The sequence below is a fragment of the Podarcis erhardii genome (assembly GCF_964252035.2).
Source record: "Podarcis erhardii genome assembly, chromosome: 5".
Lineage (NCBI taxonomy): Eukaryota > Metazoa > Chordata > Lepidosauria > Squamata > Lacertidae > Podarcis > Podarcis erhardii.
In genome coordinates, this window is record NC_138509.1 from 25,712,691 (window position 1) to 25,729,364 (window position 16,674).

A 16,674-nucleotide genomic window follows, 5' to 3' on the forward strand; every position below is an offset into this window, starting at 1 on the left:
TGGGTGCAGTGGTTTGATTGCTGGGCCTGGACATGGGAAATTCTGCTTTAAATCCTTTGTGTTCAATGGGTGTCCTTGCCCAAGTGACTATCTGCCTAATGTACCTTAAAGACGAAGAGACGTTAAAATGCTATTTGGAAGAGGACATCCCATGTAGTACAGTAGACAGGTTGCTGGGAGTTAGGACTAGAGAGAGCTGGGTACAAATTCATACAAGGCCTTTGAGCTCACTCACATTGGCCAGTCACTTTATGAAAGTGTTAAGAGGATTCAGCGGTGAAATTACCAGATCCTTGGAAAATGTATGGCCTACAAATGTGGTAAGGTTAAATACAAAAATAAGTGTTTACATAGAGCTAGGTGCTAAAGAAACACACACTAAAATCACAGTAGGCCTGACATCGTTTTTTATGAAAGGCAAGGAGTGAGTGGAGTGCATACTACATTTCAAGAACCTGTAAGTCACGTCCCATCAAATGACTGTGTTGGCATCAAAATGTGTATCTGGATTGCAGTGTTTTATATCCAATGAAATCCAAGTTCCCACATGAAATCCTTACTTTCAGAGCAGCAATCTGCAGAAGCATTTAGAGACTGCACAAACTGATGCAATATTAAAAAGCAGGAAAGTACATTAACTAGAATATTTGTCCCCTCCAACTATTAATATTTTACATGTTCAACTATTATATAGACATTTTCTTCTGAGGTGGACAGCAAGATAGCACCAAATAACAATAAGGATTAATACCGAATGAGTGAAAAGATTGTTTTAAAAGATTGTTGCACAGTGGTGTACTAGTAAATTTAGAAATAAGAGAGTACATCATGGCAGCCCCAAAGCCATTACCCCCAAGGAGTCTTAAAATGTAAGCAGCTGTGCAGTCTTACACACCAAATCCAAAAAGCAACAGGACATGTAGTAATACTCAGTTTATTAAAATTAGCATGACTGAATTCCTATGCATAGCTTGGGAGTAAGTTTGACTGAATGCAGTTGCATTAACTTTTGACTGGACGTGTTCAAAACATTTTTGTAGGACCCATTGTTGTCCCTACCCTATTATTTCCATTATTCTGTTCATCTAAAATTACATTCGATTTCAGATGAACCAACGGATTGTGATTTGTTCAGATTTCTGTTGATAACACTAGGCGGCAGAATGCTCATTTTAAAATTAAGATCCAGAACACTCTGCATCTCCCAGAATCTACCCAAGCAAACCACAAAAATGCAGACAAATGACTGCTAACACACAAAGACATTCAGAATTATGATTTTTATTCACTAAAGCAACACTGAGGAAAGTCTTTACATACAAGTTTTTAAATCATCTTTACAAGCAAGTTCCAATATACAGTATTTACTTTAATATTTTTTTAAACGAAATACTATGTATTAAGGGTACTTTTGCAGCTAGTACCAAATTTAATACTAACACTGCAGTTAATATTAATTTATTGTGGTGCTTTTGACATTTATGTAGGCAGTGAGCAGCTTTACCACAGCAGTGATCAAAATATTTTGGAGTTTTCCGAGAGCATGGTTGTAGAAGAGACTGAAACCCGGATCTACGACCATGATTGCATTTCAGCAGGACAAATTTCACCAGCATTAAGCACACAGGTCCCACTGATTTCAATGAGGGAGAGCCAAGCACAAACCAAACTCACCTATGGAAATCAACAGGCCTTAAATGTGCTTAGCTTTGCCTGAATTGTGCCCATGGTGGTCAGAGAATCATTGCAACCAGGTGAAAACAAAGACAAAATGGAAACCCCATTCCAAAACCAATATCCATTTTAATGATATAAGAAGGAGTGCCTAGCAAAAATGCAGATAGTTATGCCAAAAAAAGTAATTATGTTTCATCTGCAGACATATTACTCTACCAGTATATGAAAGGTTTCATGAATGCACATGTACTGACATGCAAGGAACAAAAGAAATCACAAACGCCATTCTATGTATGTATGCTGCATTAGAACAGCAATGAAAAAACCCAGCATTTGAGACCAAGGATTGATTTCTGTGCAGTCAACTTGAACTTCACCATAGCTGGAGTGGGAGTTCATGTTATATGTTTGTCTGAGAACCACTTGAAAGAATTGATGCTCATTGATTACACAAATGATTCACTCAACTTTGGGGAGGAGGGTGCTTAGTATTGCACATGGTTTCATTAATAGATCAAAAATCATATCGAACCGTATAAAAATTGAAGAACAAAGTGGAGTATTTAAGCCTCTGTTCTGGTGTCTCCAGGGGCCTCTCCTTCAAAAGAAATTGCTCCCAATTTTTTAGCGATAGTATGCAAATGCTAGGTATTAAATAAGTGGATGCTTAGTGAGACAAGTGTTTGGGGGACAATACCTTGCAGTAATGCACAATGATACAGTGAACATTTGGAGATAATAATGAACAGGTGGCAGGGAATGGAAGAGGCTGGCGGCATTTGTAAGCTGCATCATCCATGGAAAGCTGCCATTGTTTTAAAAGCCCAAACTCTAATTCCAATGCATAATGAAAAACTATTTCACTAACTCAACCACAGGCATTTAGATTAAATTTAGGCACAACTCCAAGCAACGGAGCTCATAGTTTATAAAGTGCAAAATTAGTTTTGTTTCGCTTTTACAGCTATTATTAAAAGATAGGTATCTTCAATATATATACGTTTTGAGGAGCTGTTTAACACTTTAGGAATTATTGCATAACGTAGGAGGATCCAGAAAGGTAGAATGCACACGTTTAAAAATCTAAACAAAATCCAAATTTTTAAATATCTGCATTTAGAATAATCATCTCTATTGGTGCTAATGACATTTCTTCCCTTTAAGTAAGTATTAATATTTCTTGAAATATATAACCATTACAGTCCCACTACAGGCCTGGCACTCCAAACAGCACTTTCTCCAAACCACCATGAGCCTTCAGTTTTCCCTCTCATCACCTAAAAGAGCTTTGTCTCACACTCTGAACTTTCTCAACATACTTTGTAACTTTCTTTGATATAGTCATACTTGGGGAAAGATTACATATCCAGTTTAGAGACTGACAAATGCATGATGGTGAAAGCCCCTAGCTAAGCTTCCTCTGTCAGATAATTGCCTTTGGCAGGGTGGAAACTCATTTTTCTAGGGACAGTGGCAAACTCAGCCCACCCCAAAGTTTGCATGTGCTGGCAGCACAATCAATTTAGATTATCCATCTAAACCTTACATGTAATCGATCCGCTATCCTCTGCATTGTTTCTAAATTGCCAGACATTTTTTAAAAAAATAGGGCATGCAATCTTAAAATTATATTTGGAAAATACTTCATTTTCATTAGGTACTATATTTTAGTAATTTAAGAAATAGAACCAAGACCATCTCCAGCGCTAACTTTTCATTAAGTGCTCTGAGGAATACAGTTATTTTAGTAATATTAATTTTAAAAAATAAATAATTTAATTATTTCTAATTTATATCCAAGGAAATCTGTAAAAGTCCAAGCTTTAAAATGCGGTGCAAAGGTCTTTAATAACGGGAAACAGCTTTTAGAGTAGTTGCCCTGGGCAAGTGACAATTCCTTTCCAGAAGAGCAAATTGTCAGACTGCTCATTCTACATGTTGGTGGGTTGGCAAATTATTTTTTTGTAGCTGGACTGAAATTGACTTAATAAGGGTAGATGTAGAATGACAAGATATAATTAAATTATTCCTAAAACTTCATTTACCAATAATAGCTGGTCTCTTTTCTTCAACAAGATGTCTGAATTTATCTAAAGGGGCAAGAAGATGTTTCAATAACCTCTGCTCCAGTAATGTTTGAATATTGGAAAAACATTGAGTACCAGCTGTATATGTCAATATGGGATCATGCTATATTTGTTTTTCAAAGAGTATGCTGTAATTGCACCTTGACTCCAACCAGAAAGGAACACTTTTGTAACACAAACTGCTGTGCCACTGTAAATGCCAAAATATCTACTGTGAGCATCACATCTAGCAAGTAACCATTTAATCAAACTATTTGGACAGATGGAATATAAAAGGAAGCGTTTAGTCTGCCTTAATTAAACAGAATAATGTGAGAATTTGAGTTATAATCCATTTCAAGGTTTGAGAAAACCATTGTACAATTTAAATTGTAGGACCTCGTATTACCCTATCCCTGGTCACAAAAAGGCAACTGATGTTTAAAAAAGTTGTGTTGCTTTAGGAAGTTAGTTGTACTTTAGCCCTTTTAATGCATTACTCATGCAAAAGGGTTATACAGGGGCTGTCGGCCTCATTCTGACCCTTCACATATTGAAGCATAACTTCTTGGGAATCATGTAGACCCATGTGCCGCCTTCAAGCAATTTAGAGGGTTCTGAATTGCATTGGGAGCCTACAATGATAGAGCTTCCCCATCAGTTATCACAGAAATGTAAGGTGCTGGGAGGCAAAATTCACAATCTGCAGTTCCCACCGACCAGTTTTGCATCTTGAAAATGTTTCCTGCTGTTGACAATTCTTGGGCAGATGAGAGTATTCCCTAGTTGAGGACAGCAATCACAAACATATGCTCTTACAGGTTTAAGGTGCATAGATATAGTTAACCTAAGAGGATATTCTTCGTCAGTCTTATGACTAATGAACCATGTTTGATTTATGGAAACGTCTTCAACATCCCTTCGGAGGGAGGCATATATTCTTGGATTAAAGGAAGCCCAAGCTGCAAATGCTCTGGTTTCATTTATGAAGTATCAATGTTTGAGATAGCATTCAACAAGGGATTCAAACCTACTACTGTAATGTACTCACACCTGCTTCATTTAACAGTACAAAGGGCAACATTTGAAAAGGCTACCTTCTAACCGTTGTTCTCTGGTTGGCATTCGAGTAAGACTTAGATAACCTACTACATATTTGGTTTTGGGGTGTGTGCAGTGTTTCTCATAAGAGCATTTTATTGCATATTTGCTAATGCAAGTTACAGGTATATCTTTACACTTCATTGCGCCATAAATATTTAAACTACAACCATCTTCATACAGAGTATCTAAGAGTTTTTTCTCCTTTACCAGTCATTTTCCATCCCTCATTCAATACCTAGGAACTAGCCACAAATGCAATATTATTAATCTCTGAAAGAGTACCAGTTCTGTTTTTATGACTCCACAAGCTTTCCCAAAGTGTGTCTGTGTATTTTAAAAATATTTCTTTAAAAAACAAGCTTTTATTATGAAAAATAATTTTCAAAACCCTACATTTATGGCAAAGGTTTGTGCAAACATTTCAAGTTGGGTTCATAAGACTTGCAACAGCAACATAAATTAATAAATAATGTTACAATTAAGTTAAATCTTAACATGAAAGTTATGTTGCGAAAATCCACAAGACAGGTGTCACTGAGTCATTATTCCCAGGATCACAGCACATAACCATTTTACAACTATCTGCATGAAAAGGTTTTGGGTGGATTAATGTTTAAAATTTAACTAATATCCATTTCACCCTGTGAAATTTTGTTTGCCGCTTGTGAACAGTGAAATATAAAGTAACTACAGCAATTTGGGATCCTCCTGGCATAAAAACCCCAATTCAACACCAAATATACATCATTTAGACAGTCTTGGGTTCACTGTTGTAATAAATAGGAGCATTTTGCATAGGTCTCTGAGATACAGAGTCAGAATTATGGCTGAGATTGAAGATAAAAAACTAATTTATCACTTATAGTTGATGTCAGAGCCAAACGTGTATCCATAACCACCTAACATTCAGTGGTCCAAACTACTAAGGGTTGCATTTCCAGCAAGCAGCCTGTCCTCCTCAAACAAATGGTGCATTACTCTTAGCAACCAGTAGCCATTTCAAACTTTAGTATTAAGCCAAACAATCTTAAAAGGGGACAAATGGGCAATGCAATCAATGGATAGCACAGACTTCTAAATGGCACAAAATCAAGGGAGATTAGACTATAATAGTTAAGTACCAAAAGAACTGAAGCATTCAGTGCATGCATGCTTTTGATGAAGATTCTTGACTGAGACAAGAAAGGGTGAGAGTAAGCAGCTTTACAATACAGGACATTGAGATGTTCATATGCAAGTCATGATTTCAATTATGTCTTTGGTTTAGGGAGGCGGGAATGCCGATTAGGAGCCACACAGTCACCAGAATGAATGTTTGAATCTTGATTCTGCATATTTTCTTTTGCTTGTATTAGTTGCCTTGAGTGGTTTGTCTTGGACCAGGTATTCTGAGATTCAGGAGGCATCATGATTTTTGGATTTGTCATTTGCTTGGGCCTAAAGGAAATCGTTGGAGGACGAAGCTTTGAGATTTTCTGGCTCTTATGACTCAGGTCAGACTGACTTGATGCCAGCTGCAGTTGTGTTGGGTAGCTTGGCGGCAGCTGTTCAGGCTCCTTTGAAGCAGAAGAGCCATCTGCAGATGCTGCTGCAACCGTTACTGGAGGAGGCACTAAAGCATTCTGCTTCGGAGTCTTGGTGGCTCTTGAACTCTTTGGCGCTGAAGCCTGGTTTGTCCGTGAGCAATTGTTTTTTAGAACTAATTTGGTCTGCACTTCTTGAGTATTAACTTGGGAAGATGAGTGAGAAGAGGGATGCGAATGTAGTGTATTAAATTTTCTACCAGACAGTTCTTTAGGCTTCTCTCTAACTTTTACATTCTTGGTGGAATGTGCATTCTCCTCTGACTTTCTTACATTTAACTGTGTATTTAAAGTGCTCAGTTCATTTAGGCTATTGGTGAAGGAGCCATCTGCAGCATTTTGAGATTCATGGCCAGCACTTTTCTTTTGGTCTTCTGTTGGTTCATTGTGGGCCCCGGTGAGTGACGTTTTTATTAATTTTCCCTGGGCGAGGTCTGTGAAACTGGGAAGGTGGCTGGAAGGCTGTAGTACTTGAGGCTACAGGAGAGAGAGTTACATGCCAACAATTAGGTAAAAATCAGCTAATATAAATGAAAGACACACTGATCTGTTAGGGTAATTTGAAATCCAGCTTTTCCCTCAAAAGTTTACATTTGAAAAACAGGTGAAAAACATTCCAGACATCTGCAACAACAAAAGAATAAAATCCAGCAATCTCAAATAAATTGTGCAACACAGGGGAAAATTTATTAACTCAATTGTAGCAGGAAAAATAGCCAGATCAAACAATAAAAACCCACACACACATACTATTGTAGCAAAAAGAACGTTAATGCCCAAGAAATGGTAAGCAAATTTAATGGCACACACATGTAAATGAGAAGTTACACCTATAATTTCCTATTAAGTGCTCATACGCTACAGCTATGAATAAAATTCTTAAGGTTTTATTATATAAGGTGGGGAGGGGAAACTTTTTCTTCTGCTGAGGGCTGCTTTACCTTTGAGGTAACCTAAAGGGGCAATAAGTCAACTGTAGGTAAGGCCAAGCTTCTCTCCCGGCTACCTGACAGCTCAATGGGCTGCCAGTAGATGGTCTGATTGTTGTCAAAGGTCTGAACTGAGAGCTTGCAGAATGCTTTTGCAACTAGGGCAAGAACTGCATACCCGCCATTGACATAAGGAATTTGCTGCCCCCCCCCTTTTTAAAATAACACTTTGCAATGCATTGAAAATACTTTTTTTCAAGAAACAGATGAATTGAAGGTTTGATTATAAAGCTAGAGATTAAAAAGAGAGATTTTTAATGAAGTCACTGCATAATACAATTATACAGAATGAACCCTGAGTTTAGGAACATTATATTGCAATTGCCACACCTGAGAAAAGGATGTAAATATACAACAAAGAACTTATATCTAAGTGAAAGAGCATGAGCTTTGTGTACAATAGCCACATTCATACTGCCTCAATTTAAATGAACACAGGTAGCAAGGTTGGAGAAGATCTTTGCATGAGACCTCAAAAAACTACCACCTGTCAGAGCAGACAGAACTGGGTGAGATAAAGCAGACTATTATGTTCACCGCATGTTATAGGTTCATCTCATTTTCCAATGGAATTTTGGGCACTTAAAAAAACCCTACCCTACACAAAGGCTTACATTTAGTTCTGTAAGAAATATCAATGTGCTCCTCCCTCTCCCGTAACTTTAGAAAGTGAAAGACCTGGAGACTATAGTTTGGAGTACCCTGACCCATCACAAGATCAATACACTGCAAATCAGTGGAACATATTGACTATCCAGTCCCAAGCTTTCTACATAAATACCAAAGTTGGAATGTATCGAGAGCTACCGTATTTTTCGCCCTATAGGACGCACCGGCCCATAGGACGCACCTAGTTTTTTGGGGGGGAAATCAAGGGGGGGGGAATTATTCCCCCCCCCAGGTTTGCGCAGCCATCCCCAAGCTAGAAGAGGGAGACGGAGCACTCCGTCTCCCTCTTCTGCCTTCAGGGACAGCCTTTCTAGCCTCCGTGGGGCAGCGGCTTGCCCCGCTGTCCCCCGAGCTTGTGGGGCTGGCGGGGGGGGGAGAGAAGCAAGCTTGCTTCTCCCCCCCGCCAGCCTCCAGATCAGGTCCGGGAATAGCGGGGTGGCGGCGCTCTGCCTCCCCGCTATCCCCTGAGCTTGTGGGGCTGGCGATGAGGAGAAGCAAGCTTGCTTCTCCCCCCCCCCCCGCCAGCCTCCAGACATGGTTGGGGAATAGCGGGGTGGCGGCGCTGCGCCTCCCCGCTGTCCCCCGAGCTTGTGGGCTGCAGGACCTCCCGTTGGCTTGCAAGGCTTGCGGATAGCTTCCTGAAGCCTGGAGAGCGAGAGGGGTCGGTGCGCACCGACCCTTCTCGCTCTCCAGGCTTCAGCGAAAGCCTGCATTCGCCCCATAGGACGCACACACATTTCCCCTTCATTTTTGGAGGGGGAAAAGTGCGTCCTATAGGGCAAAAAATACGGTAGTCAAAGACCAGGACCACACACAACTGTAAGCCATTGGCTTATTGCAAATGTGGAAGTTCCTGGAAAAGATATTTCTGCCGCTTTGCTGCTCCCCCTGTCCTGCTGCGCTGCTCTGAGCTTTTTTATGGCTTGGCTTAGTGTGTAATCTGAACCAGGTTTCATAGTTTGTCTCACTCCAGACAAACCATTGAGTCTAGGTTCAGATGGGGAACTAGAGCTAGTCAGTGGGTCAGATGCTTACCTCCCTCACCCTTCATGTGGCATTTTCCTTTGCCTACATGGTCTGACATCAAACCATGTGAACAAAGGTTCAGTGCAAGCTCTACTGATCAGTTGTGTGTCAGTGGGTTCAAAGGCATAGGGCTTTGCATGTGCTGCTGACCAGTGGTGCCTACAAACTCAATTTCAGCAAAGAGCTGTACCTTTACCTGCCACACACTTCATGCTACAGATGACATCAGAGGTAGGACATGTGAGCATGGCTTAACCAAAACAGCCTAGTGGGCCAAATGTGGAAGCTCAGTGGGTCTGATTAGGCCTGTGTGGCAGAGATGTCCCCACTGTGGCTTATTTCACAGGAGAGCAGTAGGACTGGGGGAGTAAAGTGAACCTGATCTCCTATCCAAGGCCTTACTCATTCATGCTAAGCTGTATTTTAAGCTTAGTGTCAACTGCAAATTGAGCCAATGTGACACGTTAAACCTCAAAATAAAAATGGCATTACAATGATCATTATGTCAACACTGTGGGTAGATACAGCTCTGTATATGTTAGGACTGGGTTGCTAGCCTATTTTTGTTCTCAGTTAATTTCTGTATAGCAGTCCTAGCTTTGTAGATGTGATGTTAGAAGACATACCACTGTTGCATGAGTGTAGTCACTTTGTGCAGGGCTGAAGGGAAGACTACAATGTTTTGTGGGAGTGGGAGAGAGAAAGAAGACTACACAGCTTCCCAGAAAAGCTAGTTTTAAAAGCAGTTACAAAGTGACCCAAAATAAAGTAATATAATTAGTAACAAGTGGAAGTGGTGTGACTGCAAGATATATGCATGGTAACAGCTTATACCAGAATCAAGCTAGGAGGATTCCCATACACTATAGAAAGAGGGAGGAAAGCAAAACTCAAGCAGGTAATCAGAATGCAATGTACAAATGCTGTACTTTTTTCAGGTCAGCAATCATCCATTGATCAGGTTGCAGAAGCACTTTTAGAACATTCTGCTTCCTTCCTAAGCCCCTCTGGATGATGATCATCATCAAGGATCTAGGAGGCCACCATGTGTGAGTGAAAAAGAGAGTGTGCGCACACTTCTACACTGCAGTACATCATCACAACCATCCAACCATCCACCTCAGTAATTTTTTACAAGCTTTACCATCTTATTTTGACTGAAACAAAAGTGAAAATAACTTTTTCTCAACAAGCCAGTATTTATGGTGCAGAGTGAAGCAGAAGTTTCCTTATCAGTAGCTCCCCAACTGTACTCTTTTATTGCTTAGGGGAGTTTAAAAAGCAGCTTGGGGACTTGCCTGGAAGGTGCAGGTTGCCTCAAATGAAAACATCCACATATTCTGCATGTGGTTAAGTGCATCATCTCCCTGGGCCAGAGATGCTTTAAGTGGTCTTCAAACTGCCCAGTCCTGGAGATTCATGACTGGGTGAGCTATAACATTTGTCAACGTGTGTGTGTGTGTGTGTGTGTGTGTGTGTGTGTGTGTTTCCATACACGCACATCTCCTATAGTCATGGAAACCCCTTCTCCTTTCTTAACTGCACTCTAGGACTGTTCTTGTATTGTAGAAATCTAACTACAGACAGCCATTGCAAAGTCTCCTTTACAAAATGAAAGAATTCTATTGACACAAAGTGTTTTAATATTCTAAGGTTGCAATCCTTGGCACATCTTTCTGACAGTAAATACCACTTTACTATAAAACCTACTTCTGAGCAGATATGCACTTGACTGCTGTATTAATGATTTTCTATATGTACCAAGAAATGCAGGAACAACTATTCCAAGGACCTTAAATATTTCTAAACTATCAACATTTCTTAACATTTTATGTTGTAATATTTACTCACTTCTTTATATTTATTCACTTCTTGTATTTCCCAGCAGTCCATCATTTCTGACCATATGCCCCAGTAAAAATACTGGCAACTCAAGGAAATGAAAATATATTACTACCAGAAGAAGGCATACAAGTGCCAGGTACCATAATGTGAAGAAAATCCACCTGTAAATCCTACCCCTTGCCTGAAATTCTTTCATTTTCTCTCATTTGTCCAGTGCCTACCTATAATCTTTTTGACGTTCTACTTCTTCATATTTCTAAATTGTATGCCCACCTTTGCTCTTCTACATTTCCTCCAGCACCTAGAGTTGCTGTCAACATAAGGAATTGCTAAGAAAGCAATTTGAAGATTTGAACATTAAATATGATGCATTAATTTCCTAAACGGCCTCGGTCCAGTATATCTGAAGGAGCGTCTCCTCCTCCATCGTTCTGCCCGGACACTGAGGTCCAGCTCTGAGGGCCTTCTGGCGGTTCCCTCACTGCGAGAGGCCAAGTTACAGGGAACCAGGCAGAGGGCCTTCTCGGTAGTGGCGCCCGCCCTGTGGAACACCCTCCCATCAGATGTCAAAGCGATAAACAACTACCTGACATTCAGAAGACATCTGAAGGCAGCCCTGTTCAGGGAAGTTTTTTAATATGTGACATTTTAGTGTATTTTTCATCTTTGTTGGCAGCGCCCAGAGTGGCTGGGGAAACCCAGACAGATGGGCGGGGTACAAATAAATTATTATTATTATTATTATTATTATTATTATTATTATTATTATTATTATTATTATTGTCTCAGGGCAGGTACACACAACAAATACAGTATGTAAACTAGGTGTTTTCCACAACAATGTTGACAACCTAAGTGTGAATATGTGTCTAAGCAATCTTGACAGAACCCCAACTTCCATGTGTGTATGTCACTTAACTGCTGCTGGAGACTCCAAAGTTACACGGAGGTACATGCAACACTGTGTGTAGGAGGACTTAACATTCCACAGTTTACTATTTTAGGAGATGGAAAGGGAGAAAAGAAATGGTTAACAGAAAAGGACATGCAGAAGAGCCAGAAAGGTTGTCCTGGCTTGTATCTGCCATGACATCTCCAGACTGTCAAAGTGGAGAAGCATGGCAGTGGATGATGAAAACAAAAAGGGATAATTCAGAGCTTTACTGTGCAGATCCTTTCTCCATTTCTACCATAACCGAAGGTTACCATCCAATTATGCATTTTTAAAAATCACTAGTTAGTAGTCGTAGCAGTGCATCTTTGCACTAATGCATTAATGTAGCGGGCTGTGCCCTGTGACTTAACAGAAGAGCACTCCAGACCCTAAGGACTCCCTTCATTTGCACAAGCAAAGTATCAAGCCTTTCTATGGCCTACTCAAATTAATAGGCTGCATCCTATATTTTCCTTATTTCTTGTTTCTAATACTGTAATCCAGCATTCCCCAACTTATGATGTTAGGCCTCAGTTTCCACCAATTCCATCCAACATAGCCAAAAATGAGGGATAATGCAAGCTGAGAATCTAACTACATCTGAAAGGCACCACACTGGAGAAGACTGCAATAACCCAATCCCCACTACACTGTGGCACTACACTGCATTGATGCATTTCTCCTTATGCTCACAGTTCTTTGAATCAGTTTGCTTTAACAATTGGGGTCACTCTCATAGTAAAAGGTTGCTAAACCTGCCATCTGGCCAAATTTAATTCCCCTGCAGGTAGGGCACACAGAAATCTTTTCCCAATTTGTCATATGGAGCCAAGATTAGAGGAACAATGCAGACGGAACAACTAGAAATTCCACAAAATAGATTTCAAAGACTTCTATGCCAGAAGTTTGAATTAGGACAGAATTGAATTTTATAGCTAAAAGGTTCTGAATCCTTATGTAGTATTAAAAGCCTCTTAAAATGGATTAATACCTTATTAGCAAAGCAGAATCAAATCCAGAAACTGGATTTCAATGCCAAATTTAGGATCACTCCACAATATCTAAAAAATCAATGTCAGGCAAAAAAAACTACACACACCTTATCATAGCTAAATTAAGAAAACATTTCTCTAAAAGATGGAAAGAGTTTGCTCCTAATCTTCATTTAAAAAACGGTCCACATTCTTTTCAGGTATTAACATGGTTTGCCCTGCATAAAACATTTCTCATATTGGCCACTATGGATAATCTTACATTAACAATAAGCAGAGATATCATAAGCCTTTTACCCATCCATGCAGTAAAGCCAGGAAGTCTTTAATTAGCATTAAGGGTCTTCAGTTTCTGCCCCCAGATTATTTCCCCTCTGGGCAAGCCTCCTTCATGGCCTATCCTAATGGAAGGGCCAATGGAGAACATGTCATCATAAAGAGGAATGAAGAAGCTGCCTATGTGGGTACAAGTCTTGTTCATATATTGGCTCAATCATCCAGGATATGAGAATCTGAATATGGCTACTGATATTCCAAATCTTGTCTACTTGATATGAGGAATGGAATCAAAAAATTCCTTGTTTTCGATTTGTTGAGCTCAGGTGATCAAAAACATTTGTTTTTATGTACTTTTATTACTGACATTTATACTGAATCCAGAAGGAAATTTGCTAAGTTATTATTGAATGGTTTGGTCACTTTTAATAAGCTTACTTTAAAGATGTACCTTCTGTCTAAGCAAGAGAAATATGTTTACATATTCAAAATTACAGTCTTTTCTATAATCACAATGAATACGCCATTTATTGTTACAAATGCTATCAACTGTAGAAATCTGCATAGGCATTAATATGTGCTTTCCAGTGTATGGAATGCCTATGTACTACTAGTTTGTTTTAATTTAGGTCTAGTTTAATTTAAGCCTGAGTTTTCATTTACTTTCAGTTACAGAAGTATTTCAATAAGCTAGCTGGTTAAATAAGTTGACTGGCTGGCTATACATGTATAGTCTGAAGTATATTGAAACTGCATGGCTGAGATGAAATTGGAGAGGGACTTTCACAAACACTTTCACCCACTACAAAAAGCAGCCTGCTTTGTAGCACTCATGTAAAAAAATTGCTGCAGGGGAAGGGGTCAAACACATCAATTTGTTTTATGGAGAAAATGTCAGAGAAACAGAAGACGTATCTCCGTTGCCAGGTTCCCCTCTAAAGCTCTACTTTCACCCTTAAGTTGTTCACCAGCAAACACCTGGTACAGACCTAACTGAAATGTATATGATAGCTACTTGTTTAAACTGTTTTGTGGAGCTTTCCATTAATGTGAAACTAATGTTGCTTGACAGGAGTAGTTGTGAGTCAGGTCCCAATTTAAATTTCATTTCTACCATGAACTCATTGGGAAGCATTAAGTAATCACTCTTCCAACCATATCCCCATCTCACTTTGTAATATGGACGTAATAAAAGCCTCTTACAAGGATGTTATAAGGATTAATGAAAACTCATATGCAATGCTGTGTGCACTAAGAAAAGCACTATATGTTTATTGTGCTGTAGAATACTTCCAATGCTGTCTAACCAAGGAAGAAGATTATGACAAAGTATTAAACACCAATTGTGCCTTTGGATATTGTCAACATGTATTTTTACAATATAGATAGGTTCTAGAAATTATCCATTTCCAGATTTCTCTAGATGTTCTAGTATAAAGGATCCACACATACCCTGCCACAATATAGCAGCATCCTGTGAAGGCTGGTTCTACATGAGTTGTCGCAGGGTGCTCAATAGCAGAAAATCAATGAAGAGAATTGCCACATAAGACACACACAGTAAACTGGAAATTACTTCAAATGTTTTGCAATTTTGCATACAACTTAATGCCACTCAGTAAGGTGTAGAAAAATACAGGCATGAAAATGTGATTCTCTTGCTTATAACACAGGTGAGATGAAACATTTACTTTGATTTCATTAAGAACTACCAAACAGCCTTTTCCTATTAATGTTATGAGGTATGGAGAAAACAAGACAACTCTGCATGCACAACTTTGACATGCATGCACCATGCAGGCAGCATACACAATAGTGAAGAAGTGGAAGGAGGAAGAAATCTGAAGTTGTACTGTACCACGCTTTATCATAGAAGTAATGGACTAATTCCTCAACTCCTTGCCAATAGCAAAATGGAAAGCAGAGACAAGAAAAAGACAAGGACAGTGGTGTCAGAGGACCAAGACACAACAATGAGCAATTGCCATGACCAAAGAGTACCCTCTCTTTCATTACATGGTTGTGTATATGAACCTATTGAGGAAAGCTTTTATTCCAATGTACTAACGCAGGTCTTTTACATAAAGCATGTATATCCCTGAATCTTAAGAACAAATCTATGCCAACTTTTCAAAGGACAAAACTGACTTGGCACCTAATTTCTACTCACCTTTATCAGGAACTCAGCATTGACTCTAATTATGATAATTTGAAGGATTACACAGAAATTCTAATAGCCTCTGGACTTCCTGCTCATCACATTGTTTTGAAGGCTTTGTCTATTTCAGATGTAGGAAACCTGTGCACCTCCAGATGTTGTTATAGTCGAGCTCCCATCATCCTCACCATTGGTCATGTTGGCTGGGGCTGATAGGGGCTGCCATCCAACAACATCCAGAGGGCCACACATTGCCTGCCCCTGGTCTGCAGTCTATCATTAATGCTCAAAAAGTAATATGTGATAAACTATAAGCTTTTGGCTTTCCCTCACCCAAAAATGAGTCAGGGTATTTCCACAGCTCATAATTTCCTAAATCCACAACTACTCTGCCCAACCCCTAGCTGGTTTTGCACAAGTTTCTATCCTGAAATTATGCCATATTTGTTCCACTTACTTCCACCATCCTGACTCAATATAGGTATGATTGGTCCTTTGATCATCAAACTAATCAGCACTTCTGTGACTGTTCACATACCCAAGACTTTACAGAGAAGCTTCCAGGCAACTGGGTATGAGGGATTAAAGTTTACCAGTCTAAATGGGGGATGGGGGAGCCTCCAGTCCCTTCATGTGTTGTTGGATTCCAATCCCATCAGCCATGGATGTTTGGAGTTGGAGTCCAACAACATGTGGAAGGTCACAGGTTTACCACACCTAGTCTAGACACATAAGCAGCTTCCTATGCTGCTGTTCCACACTTCTGCTGCTTCCGCACCACAGACAAATCAAGCCAGAATTAGGCTTGTCATTTCATCTGAACCCAGGTTTGGACCTGTTTCCCTCAAACAAATGTCAAGCAGTGAGCAAAGAACAAGCCTTGGTTACTACTTGTGATTTGTTGGAAGGAAACAAACTATGAGCCCAGATTTGGACAACACAAAAAGCAAACAGGTTTGTTTTAAATTAGGAATCGGAAAACATTTTCAGCCTGAAAACTATACTGCCATCTGGACAACCTTCTGGGAGTGGGGACCACATGCTAGTGCTGGGAAGGCAAAAGTGGGTAGCTCCTTTCTACAGTACATTAGTTTCTGCACATGCTCACACACCTCTCTTTATCCATCCAGATAAAAAAAGGGTCATTATCAGCGTCCAAGGACACATTCCAGCCAAGCAAAAACTCTAAAGGAGAATGTGAAGGAAGGCCAGTTAGGGGTGTAGTTTGGGGAAACAGTGTTGTTGGGGAGGGGGCTTTACTCGGAGAGAGTCCCAAGGTCTGGGAAGAGGCCAGTAGGGCTGCATTTGGCCCCTGGGCCATAGATGCTCCATCCTGTTTCAAACTGTGGCTTAAT

The 16,674-nt window shown here is 39.8% G+C and overlaps 1 protein-coding gene across 6 annotated transcripts in view; it reads right to left on the bottom strand.

Moving 5' to 3' along the window:
- Positions 1–1,265: 1,265 nt before the first annotated feature.
- The window catches only part of CCSER2 (coiled-coil serine rich protein 2), a 52,560-nt gene continuing 37,151 nt past the window's right edge, over positions 1,266–16,674 (bottom strand). For 3 of the 6 annotated variants that reach the window (XM_081861140.1, XM_081861139.1, XM_081861138.1), the window contains one exon: positions 1,266–6,907. In XM_081861140.1, coding sequence (XP_081717266.1) covers positions 6,098–6,907 — 810 coding nt within the window. In that variant the 3' untranslated portion in view covers positions 1,266–6,097. Of the gene's footprint in view, positions 6,908–14,613; positions 14,673–15,019; positions 15,060–16,674 lie in introns of all 6 variants that reach the window. The other 3 variants (XM_081861143.1, XM_081861141.1, XM_081861142.1) reach the window with 3 other exon arrangements.